Raw genomic sequence first — 12,829 nt, 5'->3', positions numbered from 1 at the left:
CTTTTTTGAGGAAGCTATGCAGTGCATGAATTGTTTTTGATATGGTTGAATGTACCAAATCAAGTGTAACAAGTGAGAGACAAGTGTCACTTTGTGGCTTCTTTTGCTGCAACTTTGAAATATTCTTGAAAAGTATACTCGGGGATATTTGATTCTTCAAATCTAGAAGACTTGCCAGGATTAAATTTCCTTAAGTATAATTATATACAAAAGTAAATATACACATAATGCTATTTATTCTGCATATTTTTTAAAGAAAATTCATTGCTTTGTTAAGAAAGCCTACAGTCAAACTAAAATCCCTATAAATAGCAAAAACTTAAAAAAAGCCGACTTGGGAAAAGTGTTTTTACCACAGCATAAAAAATGGCCATATAAACTTTTGAATCCACTATTAAGCTTGTCTCATGCTTTACTTTTCTAAAACGATTGTTAAAATTCATTAATGAATATATTTTTTCCGTTTGTTGAGAACCAATAATTTCAAGTGAATGTTGGTGTCGATTTAAAAATATCTTTCGATATTTTAACATTAAAACACTAATTTTTATAATCACTTATGGTACCAGGGTCTGGCTCATTTACCTCCTGTATTTGAAGAGAGCTCTGTTTGCATTATGGTGAGGATACAGTGCTGGAAGTGGTACTGACAGATAGCAGTATATGTGCCATTTGCAGTTGTAGCAATATCATGGTGCGGTAAGCATCATCATGTGTTATGGAGGAGCATATTTGAAATGGTGGTTTTTTGATTATTACTCAGCAAGAATTTCATGTTTGTTTCAAATTGATAAGGTTAGATTTGATCTTTTTGAAAAGGAATGATTAGCCTATTAATTTGAAGTTGAAAACCTTATGTTGACTGGAGATATATATATATAGTGGTGGACAAAAACACTGCATCATTTGCAAAAATTCACACTTTTAAGAAATTCTCAAGCAATAATAGAAGTAGTTCAATAAATTTTTTTTGTATAAAAGGTATTCATAAAGGTGCCACATAAAGACCATTTTTTAATCAAAATTAAATCCCCATGCATTTTGGGAAACAGCAACAAATTGAAGGAAAAAAGTTTTTTGATCATTCTTCATCGTAAATAGCTGGTATACGCTGAGGCTTTCAGACCTTTCTTTAGTTACTATGTTCAATTTTACATTTTCATGAAAATATCACTTATATTTGCAAAGATAATCGTTTCTTTCAAAAACAGCAATTTTTTTCATATTGGCTCATAGCACTCAGAATTCTCCGTCAAACTTACCAAACTGTCAGAAAACTTGACAGCATACAAGAGAACCAATATACTAAAATTTGAAATAAAATATTGAAAATTTGATGAAATATGAACATGTAAAGTATTAAATTTCACTGTGCTGTGCATGGACAAAAGATAGAGATTTATAACTTTCAAAATATTGTACTCAAATAGATTTTAAAAACATTCCCGTTAAAATATGTTAACAATGTAAAAAGATCTTATGTGCTGCATTTTAATGATTTTCAAAAATGTGATGAATCATTAGACTTAATTCACAAATCTGTTTTTATCAATAATCACTCTGAACATTTGCAGACAAGTGTTACCAATTTACAGAAGATCTCTTATGATTCATCGCGTGTGCAAGAAATATTGAAATTGAGCTCATTAGGTCGCCAATATCTGTTTTAGCTTTTGTAATATTGAACTGTAATATTGAATTGAATTTTTTTTATAGGTTGCCAAATCTATTTGGTTACAAAATGTATTGTTCATATTTCATCAAATTTTTTTTATTTAAATTTTAAATTTTACTATGAAGATTTCCTTGTACATGTCATATTTTTTGAAATTTGACAAGTTTTGACCGAAATCTGCTTGTTATGAACCAAAAAACATGTGAAAAAGATAGAAAGTTGTGAAAGAAAGGCTTATATCATTGTGAATATAAGTGAAATTTTCAAGAAAATCTCTACTTTTATTGTATGTAGTAAGTAAACTAAGTCTGAGCTTTTCAGTTTATTCTCAGCTGTTTACAATGAAGGACAATAAAAAAAAATTTTTTTTTGTTGATTTGTTGCTAGTCCCCTTAAAGTATAGGCGATATAATTTTTATTGAAAAAGGGCATCTGAAGTGTTCTTCAAAGTTAATTTTCACAAGTGATGCAGTTTTTCTTTCTTCTGCTACTGTATATAGTATATTTATATATATTAAGAATTCTATGATGGAATCACAAACTACAAAATATTTTGTTTTTTTTAAACCTTAGTCAGGAAATTGTATTTACACATTTCTGTATGTTTAATGTACAGAATGTATTTATATTTTTTCCTTATCATAAAGCATATTTTCAATTAAATGCTGTGTTATTTTATTCGAACCTATATGAATCCTTTCCCCTTTTTTTCTGGGCTAATCTAGATTTCTAAATAAACAAATCTAAAATTTTAAGAGTTTGACAGTTTTCCAAAAATTTAGATGTTCTCTCTTTTTTTATGAAATTTAACTCTTGTGAATGTTGAAAAGTTAAATACTTATGTATTTTGATAGTAAAAAAATATAATCAGAAGTAATATATTTTGAAAATCGAGCTTGTTTTTTATGGCATGGAGTGGATTTTTGAAGCTGTATTGTTCTCTTTAAGGAAGTGTGCTTATTTCAAGTTTTCCCCTGATCCCTTGCAGACAAGACAGAATGACACAAAATACAAAAATGTCACCGTAAAATATTCATTACCTGTCAAGTACTGATTTGTATAATAGTACTTGATTCGGTAGAACTATTTTGTTGGTAGACTGATGGTTTTTTTAAGGTCATATGCTTTCAGTTTTAAATTTTAATTCAAATGTCACTATTTAATTTTTATGTCTTTAATTTTCTTTAATTTCCTCTCCACACCTCTTTTTTAATATGACAGACTTCTTTTCACATAAATATTTCAAAATTCCCTTTGAAACAGGAATTTAAACTGATTATATAAAAAGCAGAGATTGTTATATAAACTGTATGGCGTAAGAACAGTCGACCACTGAGCTGTTTGGCTATATCTGTTTTATTTTTTTCTATCATTGTTTTTCCTTCCAAATATGCTAACGGGTATAACATGGCTCCTAAAATAAATATGATGTTTTTATTAGGCTCCAGTTAATCTAACTTTTCCCCAATCCCCTTATTGACCACATAATTATTTGTTATTTGCTTCTATTTTCTTAAGTTTCTTCTCTCCATTTACCAGGATGAACTACTTCATACTTCTAATTCTTCTGCTCTTACTAGGAGAGATGTTATAAATACTTTGATTTCGACATCATATGCTACTGAACTAAGATTTCAGGTATTTTTTAAAAACTCCATTGCAATCTTTTAAAATTAGTCTACTGGTCTTTATCAGAACATTGTCTATAACCCCCCCCCCCTTTTTTTGTGATTAATTTATAAAAAAGGTATTAGAATAACTCCAAGAAAATATTAAGAAGTACTTTTTTTCTATCTATTGTTACAACTAAATCTAAACTAGGAGATATTTCAACAAACATACATAATGTGCTTTCCATAGCCTTTTATAAGCAAGGTTGAAAGTATGTTAAAAGGAGCAAACAACTTTGAAAAAAATCCCACTTGAAAATAGAGGATATTTTTAACCTTATTCAATTATTAAACCAATAGCAAAGCAGAACTATTTGAAGAAAATATCTAGTTTCAAAAAAAAAAAAAAAAAAAAATATTTTCTTTCTTGGCTTTATGTAACGTTCTTCAAAAGAAGGGAGAGAATTGTTTCACAAGCCATCAGAATCAAAAGAATTTGCAACACTATTACAGCATTCAGCCAAGAAATAAATTTACTTAAAAATAAACTACTTGAAAACAATTTTCCAAATAATCTTGTAAATAATATTTTCTCTAGCATAGCCTTTAATCAACACTTTGCTTCACTGTAACCGTCTAACTGTTCACGTGTATGAATTTTCTGGAGGAAATCATGTGATTGGACTTCAGTTGATTATGTTTTTTGAAATATGTTTTCGGTCGACTTGGAATGTTTTTGGAACTCATTTATTGGATGATCCTTTTATTTATTTTTTATTTATTTGATTGGTGTAGTTTTAATTTTATTTTTATCGACTGGTACAAAAATTGAACTAATTATTACGGATTTGAATTTGCACCCGAACACATAGGTAAGACTTTTAATTTTTTGCTGGTGGTATGGTGAAGGGACATTATTGATAGCCTTGACTTCTAATGTCCAAGACAAAACCCCAGTGCTTAATTTTAGGTTTTAGTTTCAAAAATCTGCATTCTATTTCCACATGTGGTGTGTTTAGCCAAATGTAATCCTGAATGTTGACTTTTTCAGAACAAGTCATCCTACATTTAGTTTTAGTATAATTTTTTTTTTTTGGTCTTTCAACCATAGGATGAAGTTTTCACTGCTGAAGAGTACTGGCTTCATCTCTGTCATTTATCTATGTTGTAACCTTTTCTGCTTGTTGTTTTATTGATGTTTATATTTACCTGGCTTATTTGTTTAGCTGCTTTGCGCATCCTTGGGCTTGTAGTTTGATATTCTAATTTTTTCTCTTTAATATGTTTTCAATATATATATATATATATATATTGATAAAGAATATCAAACTAAGACTATTGATAAAGAATATCAAAATATCAAACTTTCCTGAAATTTAATATATAGGTGTTGTTTTTGATAGTCATGTGCACCTTGTCACCTGATTTTTGAGAAATGAATTAAAAATTATTTGATGCTTATTTGACATTTAGTACTTCATATCCTTTTACTTATTGTTGAAGATCGCAGGACTCAATTTTATAATATGCATGATATATTATTTGTAATGTTAAAAGTAAAATAATTATGCTTAAAGTTTAAAAGCAAAATGTTGATTTTTTGGCATTATTTTACTTAAATCACTTTGGATAAAGCACTAAAAGAATAGTTATACTTCCTTTAACTGTTTTATCAATTAAAATCAAAATGGTTTGTTGTTTTAAAACTTTTTTTCTTTTTTTCAGGGGGTGAATTTATCTGAATCTGATTTGTCACGATTGGATTTAAGGCACATAAATTTCAAGTATGCGAACCTGCATCGATCTAAACTTACTGGAGCTAATCTTAGCTATTGCTGCCTTGAGCGAACTGATTTATCTCAAGCTAATCTTGAGGTACTTATAGGTGTCAATTGTTTAACAAATAGAAAGTACTGCCAATGAAAATTTATTTTGAAACTTTTGAAAAATATAAAATGCCCGTCCTAAGAATTTAAAGGAAAATCCTTTGAATTAAAAAAATCTAGTCCCCCTCCCCTCCCTCACCTTCTGATGTGAAATGATCATTTTTCTTCAACTAAAATGAGTACATAGCTTTTCAGAAAACCTATTGAAGTCACTTTGGAATTTAAAACTATTTGCTAAAACACATAAAAAGATTAACATTAGGTTTAAAACCAAAAATAATCCTTCAACTCTATAGTGCATAGCTTAATGCGCGAAGCAACCACGCTACCAAAACCCTGCCCTTTAGCGAGTGAAGCATTTTTTTTTTCTACAATTTAAAATGTTTTGCCAAATAAACAATACTATAATAAAAAAGTTATAAAGAACAATCACAATTGAATAATACAACAAAATCAATTTATTTGCTTAGATAAGTAACTATCTTCAACTATAAGAACAAAAACAAATGTTGAAGAAGTAAGGAAAACAAAACCTAATAGAAAAATTCTACGAAATCAAATTATGTACCTGAATATTAAAAAAAAACACATTAAAAAATCAGTTAGCTGCCCACAGCAGCATAGCCGACCATGCGTCTGAGCCACACTGCATGGTTCCTCTTGACTATCGTAACTGTCAGCCAGCACCCTCTCAATGAGTTAACTTACCCCGCCACCTATTAGGAATTCATGGAACTAAACTTACCCTGGCATCTATTAGAAACTAAAGTATTAACTAAATGTTTAATTTGCAATAAAAAATATTTTGCTCAATCTGAGTTTAAAAGTATCCTATTGCATTCCTCAATAAATGGACTAAACAATACAAAAAGACTTTTTCAATTCAAATCAGTAGTTTCTGAGATTAGCACGTTCAAACAAACTCTTCAGCTTCATATTATTGGTATAGATTTGATTTGGATAAAATGTCATATATCACTGTAATTCTATAATATTATTATTTTTCATATGGATATTGGATAGCTGCCAGCTAATGCAATTCATTCGAGAGACTTCTGAATGTTCATGCATTCTCGCAAACTTTCATCACAATAACTAAATTCCCTCCAAAAAAAGATATTTTTCAGTGATTAGACTTTCGGGATCGCAGAAATGAAACTTTTTCATTGGACAATATGCAAATTGCATGTGTGTGATCAATTTTAAACATCTTTACTTTATTTCATTTTTTCTTTTTATTATTATTATTTTTTAAATTTTAGTTTCCCAAAGACTGCAATAAAAGTCTCCAGATGTTTCTCTGAACTTTTTAAATGCTTGCATCCTGCAATGAATGTTTATTATCACTTATGAGAGGAAAAAACAAAACTTATGCCTCATTGAAAATTTTTTTTCACCCAAAATGTTTTTTTTTTATTTTTAATGTCGTAAATTAAAAATTAATTTAAATTTCCCAATTTCATTTAATATACAAGCTTAAATAAAAAAACCACCTCATATTTGAAAAAAACCCTCTTTAACACAAATTTTTGTGAATTTTTTTTAAATACAAAACCTAATTTTAGGCATAAGTCTCCCTTGTTTTTGTCTTTCATTGTAAGCTCCTATGATATTGTATTCTCCTTTTTAATAACCATTTAATTTGTGTGATTTTTGTTCAACAGAATGTGTGTAAGATTTTCCCAGCTATTTTAATTTGTATTTTTATAATTTTATTTTCCAAAACTGCTTCTTCTATTACTTTTCTTTCTTATTCATATTTTGCTAGATTTAAGTTGAATCTCCTTATAATGCATTCAGTTAAGCAGGGCTTTCTTAGCTTGATAGCCAGCAGACCCCTTTCATAGAATAGTATTCAGTGTGGACCTCTGTCATTAGAATGAAGAGATATTGTAGTTTTTGCTTATTTGAACTTAATTAAATTAACCATTACTAATTGAAGGGAAAATTGACTATTTTAAAAAGCACTAGGTTGGTTATTTGCAGTGCTTAACTCTGTTTTGAATACTTGGAGTACAAAAATCAAATTAATAGAGGGGAATGAATTGGTAACAAAACTGTTAAAATTCAAAATTGAGTGCCAAATCAATTGGAAGAGTGACACATTGTTTTATCCGAACAAGTTTTATACATTGGGTTTAATTTTTACTATCTAGTGTCGAATGTTAAGGCTAGCATCTACACCATTTCTGCATTTAGTTTTGGTGGCTTCATAGATGGAAAATAGGTATTGGCAAAGGTTAAGTTGTGGCAAATTGAAGAACATATTTGCTTTTTTAATGAGCAGTAGGTTTTTCTTGTTTCCCAGACAAAACGGGGAGGGGGGTTGGGTTAATTCTCCTGGAAGGTAGATTTATTGTTGCAATCAGAAATATGTTTATCAAACATTGATTTTGACATGATGACAAACAGCACAATTTTTCCAAAACAGAAAACGGTTCGAACCTATGTATGATCTTGCAGCATTTTATCTTAAGATGGCCGAAAGTAGTGCTCAAAAGACAATTCCATGCTTCGAAACTCTTTTCATATTTTCTCTAACAAAGAGCTCTTTTAAAGCTCCACCTAACTTTCCTTTGAAATTATTCAAAATAGGAAAAACTTCACCTCCCTCTTCTCAACAGATTCAGCCCAAAACTGGATTTGCTTTTGAAAGTTTTTATTATTAGTATTAGAAGAAGTTGTAGATGTGGTGCTGTTCCCTTGCAAGGACTCATCCCCTTCATTTTCATAAATGATATCTGATAACTACAAAAGCATTGAACAAAAGCTACATTGCCATTTTTCACCATTGAAAATATTGGCCAGTTTGGCATTGTACCAGCAGACCTAAGATTTCAAACGTAAATCCAGTAACTGTGAAAAGGCTGTCCCACGAGTTAACGCTAGAATTACGGCGATCTTTTTATACCTAGAATTACAGAGGGGGTCATTTTGACCCCTGAGAAGAAATCTGCAGCCCTACCGAATGTTAAATATTTATAAAAAAAATTTAAAATTATCATATTTATACTAAATGCAGTTCGTTAAAAAAAATTAGAGATTTTCAGGGTACATAATGAAATTAAAAAAAAAATTTAAAATGCCTTTCAAAAAACCAGCGTTGTTTCGCTTGCATTTCAAAAGCTAGCGGCTAATGTTTCCTTTTATGTACAAAAACATTATAAATGCTTCAAGTTCTTAAAATAATATGTTCTAAAAGATATTTTTGAGTTTCTACTCCGTTTCAGCCTCAGTAAAGTGTATTCGCAGTTCTTTTTTTCTCAAACGGGCCGAAATGACACCTGCACGCAATTTAGTTTGGGTTTAAAAGCATTACAATTATCTTGAAAACTTTTTATTATTACACAGCACAATGATTTAGGAAAAGTCAAGGAAGGATTAAGCTTTTTTATGAAAATACAGATTAGTAGTTAGCAAAAAGAGTTGGATTGGGGTCAAAATGACCCCTCCCATAATTCTAGTGTTAACCACCTCAACAGCTGTGACTCCACTGTTGAGCCAACTATTCCTTTTATGCAGCCATAACTGTTTTTGCCCCTTTTCATTGAATTTTATGGAATTTTTAAACTTAAGAATGAATTCTTTTGCCTATTCCAACAGAAAATTCTTGTTTTCAAATGCAAAAGCATTACCTCAACATCAGTTACCATTAATATATATTTTTTAAGGTTGCTGTGGACCCCCTTCTACTTACCTGCGGTACCCCAAGGGGCCGTGGACCACAGTTTGAGAAGCTTCGCAGTAAAGAATATTCAAATATATATATACTAGCTCAGTGGTCTGCAACCTAAATTAATTTTCGATCTACTTTCCAAGTTTGCCATCCACCAAGATTGACTTATGGAGACGACTGATGCTTACATGTTAGACTCATACAGTTAGTATATAATTGTCTTGTTAAGTTCTGATTAAGCATGCCTTTAAATTGTACATTTATTCTTACCAAGACAGACTTTTATGCAGATTAAATAATTGCATGAAATTGCAAAATTAAGGTTATGTGAACATCAAATTTTTGATGCTAATATATTGCTTGCTTTTAATTTGATAAAATTGATTTAATTTGATTCAGCATTTTGGCAGTCATCGGAGGAGACAGAAACATCAAATTATCAAACACTATGAGAGGACAATAAATGCGAACTGCAATTCAAGACTTCCACAAAGTGCTCAATAACGGGAAGTGTGGCGTGAGTTTTTAGTAAAAATCTGTTTCTCATCTTAACAAGCACTGGCACTTCACAAAGAAACACTTGATTTGACAATGTTTGATTGTAGCAGTCGTTGTTTTTTTTTTCATTTCAACCCATTTTATTGTGGACATGCCCAAGGTCGAATGCCAACAACCCTAAGGTGCACTAACGTTTAAAAAAGAAAACAAAAATAAAACACTTATTTTAGGTCCCAATATGTATTTTAAACTGACGCTTAGAACATAATTAGAGAGACGACTGACTTTTCATATTATTGAAGAGCTACATATTTCCAGAGTCATAGGTGGTTTTTACTTTTCAAACATTAAGAAGAGATCCTGAACTTAATGTGGTGGAAAGAAATCTCCACATTGATTTAAAAAAAAAAAAAAAAACGAGTATGTTACTTATATTTAATGTGCTGACTCTAGGGGTAACACTGGTTTTTGCTGTTTCTGATTGTACAAATAACAAAAACAATTTTTTTTGGAAAAAAAAAAGTTGTACTTTTAACTAAAACTTATTTGATTTCTTTTTCTAAAAAATTTAGGTTTTCAAGTTTTTACCATTTTTAAAGCATTCATTTAACTTTATATTCTTAAAATAATAAACCGCTAAACTTAGTATGCTTATCATTTAAAGATAAACCCCTTTTTTATGTGGGCATTTTAAAAATAAATGATGAGTAAAATCCTCTTTAAAATGATATTTGCTTACTTAAAAAACGTTTTTTAATACATTCATATCTTGATTTACTTGTAACTCAATAACAAATTTGGGAGAACTATTATTTTGAGAACCAATTTTTTATGCAACTTTTAATTAAGAAGTTGCGCCTAGATTTTTTACAGAAAATAATATTTAAGAATGATACTCTGACAAAGAAACAAATTCAAAAACGTTGCCGGGATAGACCGAAAATGGGTTTGAGATCGACCGGTTGATCGTGATTGACAGGTTGCCAACCGCTGTACTAGCTGAACCATACAAACCATTTGCGCTCAACAAAAAATATTCAAAAAGCTGGTTGTTTCAGATTTTTATAATAAAAACATTGAAAATGTAACTTGCTTGTATATTGGCCACTGATAGCAGTGCAAGAATTTTTGAAATAATATCTTACCTTTGAAGTTCGATGATGTGTTAAGGAAGTTATTGTGTATCCACAAAAAAAAAAAAAAAAAACCTTTGAGAAATAATACATGATGCTGCAAATTACCATGTTAAAATAAAGGATTGTGTTTTCTTTAATTCTATTACAACAACACAATTATGGTTTGGAATCCTGATACAGATGAGGTTAGATGATATATTCATGGAAATTGAGATCAGAATTCAGCTGAAGAAATACAGTAATTAAAAACTAAATTTTTTGCCTTATAGAATGATCAATCTCATGCCCTTTCAGTTGTTAATCAGTGTTTGAAAATGTATTACATTCTCATACATTTAAACAATAGACAAGAATGATAACACTGAGTGAAAAAATTATGTAAAAACTAAAAAAGGATTGTTCATTATTACTAACAGATTACATGCATAGGCCAGTAAATCCTGCAAATAGATTAACTGAAACAAATGAAACTGGGTTATGTAAAATACGTGTAGGGGAGCATAGGCAGCTAGTGTGCCAAAATAGTGAGGGGTCAAAAGAAGTAGGAGTTAGGTGACGTGGCCCCAGAAGCTGAATTTTCCTTTTGTAAAAAATGAGCTATAATACTGGCTTTTAATATTGTTGACTTAATAACTTCTAAAAATGTGTAATATCTCATGAAAAATTGGGACAGATGGCCACTGTAGACTTTCCCCTTCCTTTTTAAAGTTCCATTCTTACAAAATAAGATGAGAAAAGTTATTTATATGTGGAATTTTTAGTTTACTTTCGTAAAGTAAATCAATCCACCCTATAAAAATCATTTTAAAGTCAATTATTAATTTTTAACTCTGAAAAGTACAGGGCGCAGTTGCTCCCATTACACACCCATATGAGCCGCTATGTAGGAGAGGGAAGGGGACTTTTTCGAGCAAAATGGATCTGATCACTAGTTTACCTGCATAAGTAATGTAGATCTAAAAATCAGTTTGTAGTGTAGATCTAAAACCAAGTTCAGCTAGTAGTATAGATCTAAAACCAAGTTCAGCTAGTAGTGTAGATCTAAAACCAAGTTCAGCTAGTTGTGTAGATCTAAAACCAAGTTCAGCTAGATGTGTAGATCTAAAAATCAGTAAGAAGTAAAATCTAAAGCAGTAAAAAGTGTAGATATAAAAATCAGGTCTCATCTAGTCAGATTTTGGTGATCTTGGAATGTTTGATGTTATTGGAAGGGAAGAGCAAGAAAGACACAAGAATCTCTAAAAATATATTTTGCATTTTTGAGTTAAAATGAGTGTATTTATATTCATTCAGTCAATCATTGACTGAGAAGAGTAAAATTTGAAAGTGAGAAGCACCGCAAATAATCTGCCCCATGGAAAGCCACCTGTGGATAATCTGGAGTTTACTGTACTGACATTTACCATGTTAAAATTAATGTTTTGTTTCCTGATTTTAACTACAGCAGATTTGTAGAGCTCAGAATCCTGCAATGAGTTTTGAAGTGATTTTTGAACTCACAACCTTTGCTTTCTTAGCACGACTCTCTAGTCAACCCAGGCAGTGGGTCTCCATTTTGATATACAATGCTTTGAAGCAATGTATAATAAAAACTGAATAAATTTTTTGGGAGGAGGGGCAGAACAACCAAACTGAGAGTTTTCTCTTCATCTTTTGCTGAAAGCATTGGAAAGAATCTTTAAAATAATGCCTTTCTTAAAATTTTGATAAAATATTGATGAATTTATGGCATTCCCACAAAAGAAAAAAAAAACTTTGAGAAATAATATATATATATATAGAGAGAGAGAGAGAGAAAGGGAGACTTTTTTTTTCTAATTTTTATGTTCAGGGTTTTTTTTTTTTTTTTTTTTTTTTTTTTTTGTAGTAGTATGAGAGAAAAATGTTTTGACAGGCTGTGTAAAAGATGTAAAATATTTAGCTGTATAGCAAAAGATCAATGTACTAGAAATGAATGTTTTGTTAGAATTATTTTTTGCATTTTACTTTGAATATTTAACCTTTCACAAAGGAATAAATTACATATTTTTTTTTAACTGAGAATTATTTGTTTTAATAAGTATTTGAAATGATATTTCACTTTTGAATTCTTTCATTTTTAGGGAGCAGTTCTACTTGGAGTCAAAATGTTATGTGCAAACTTAGAAGGGGCTAATTTGAGATCTTGTAATATGGAAGATCCTGCTGGAAACCGAGCGAACATGGAAGGTGCGGTATAATTGCTTTGTTTGGAACATTTCAACTATCCTCACTATTCTGTTTGGATTTAGTTTCACATTTGTTTAATGTCTTTTTACTTTGATTTTATATACACTGACCTCCAAAAGTGAAGGTAAAACTTGCGTTTT

The 12,829-nt window shown here is 30.1% G+C and overlaps 1 protein-coding gene across 1 annotated transcript in view; it reads left to right on the top strand.

Annotated features, from left to right (window-relative positions):
- The window catches only part of LOC129218886 (BTB/POZ domain-containing protein KCTD9-like), a 55,372-nt gene that overhangs the window by 24,681 nt on the left and 17,862 nt on the right, over positions 1-12,829 (top strand). The window contains exons 7-9 of the mRNA XM_054853207.1: positions 3,215-3,313; positions 5,011-5,160; positions 12,584-12,689. Coding sequence (XP_054709182.1) covers positions 3,215-3,313; positions 5,011-5,160; positions 12,584-12,689 — 355 coding nt within the window. The remainder of the gene's footprint in view (positions 1-3,214; positions 3,314-5,010; positions 5,161-12,583; positions 12,690-12,829) is intronic.

This window comes from Uloborus diversus, chromosome 3 (genome assembly GCF_026930045.1).
Source record: "Uloborus diversus isolate 005 chromosome 3, Udiv.v.3.1, whole genome shotgun sequence".
Taxonomy (NCBI): domain Eukaryota; kingdom Metazoa; phylum Arthropoda; class Arachnida; order Araneae; family Uloboridae; genus Uloborus; species Uloborus diversus.
The sequence above is the reverse complement of the archived record's forward strand: the minus strand, read 5'-3'. Positions and strand labels throughout refer to the sequence as shown.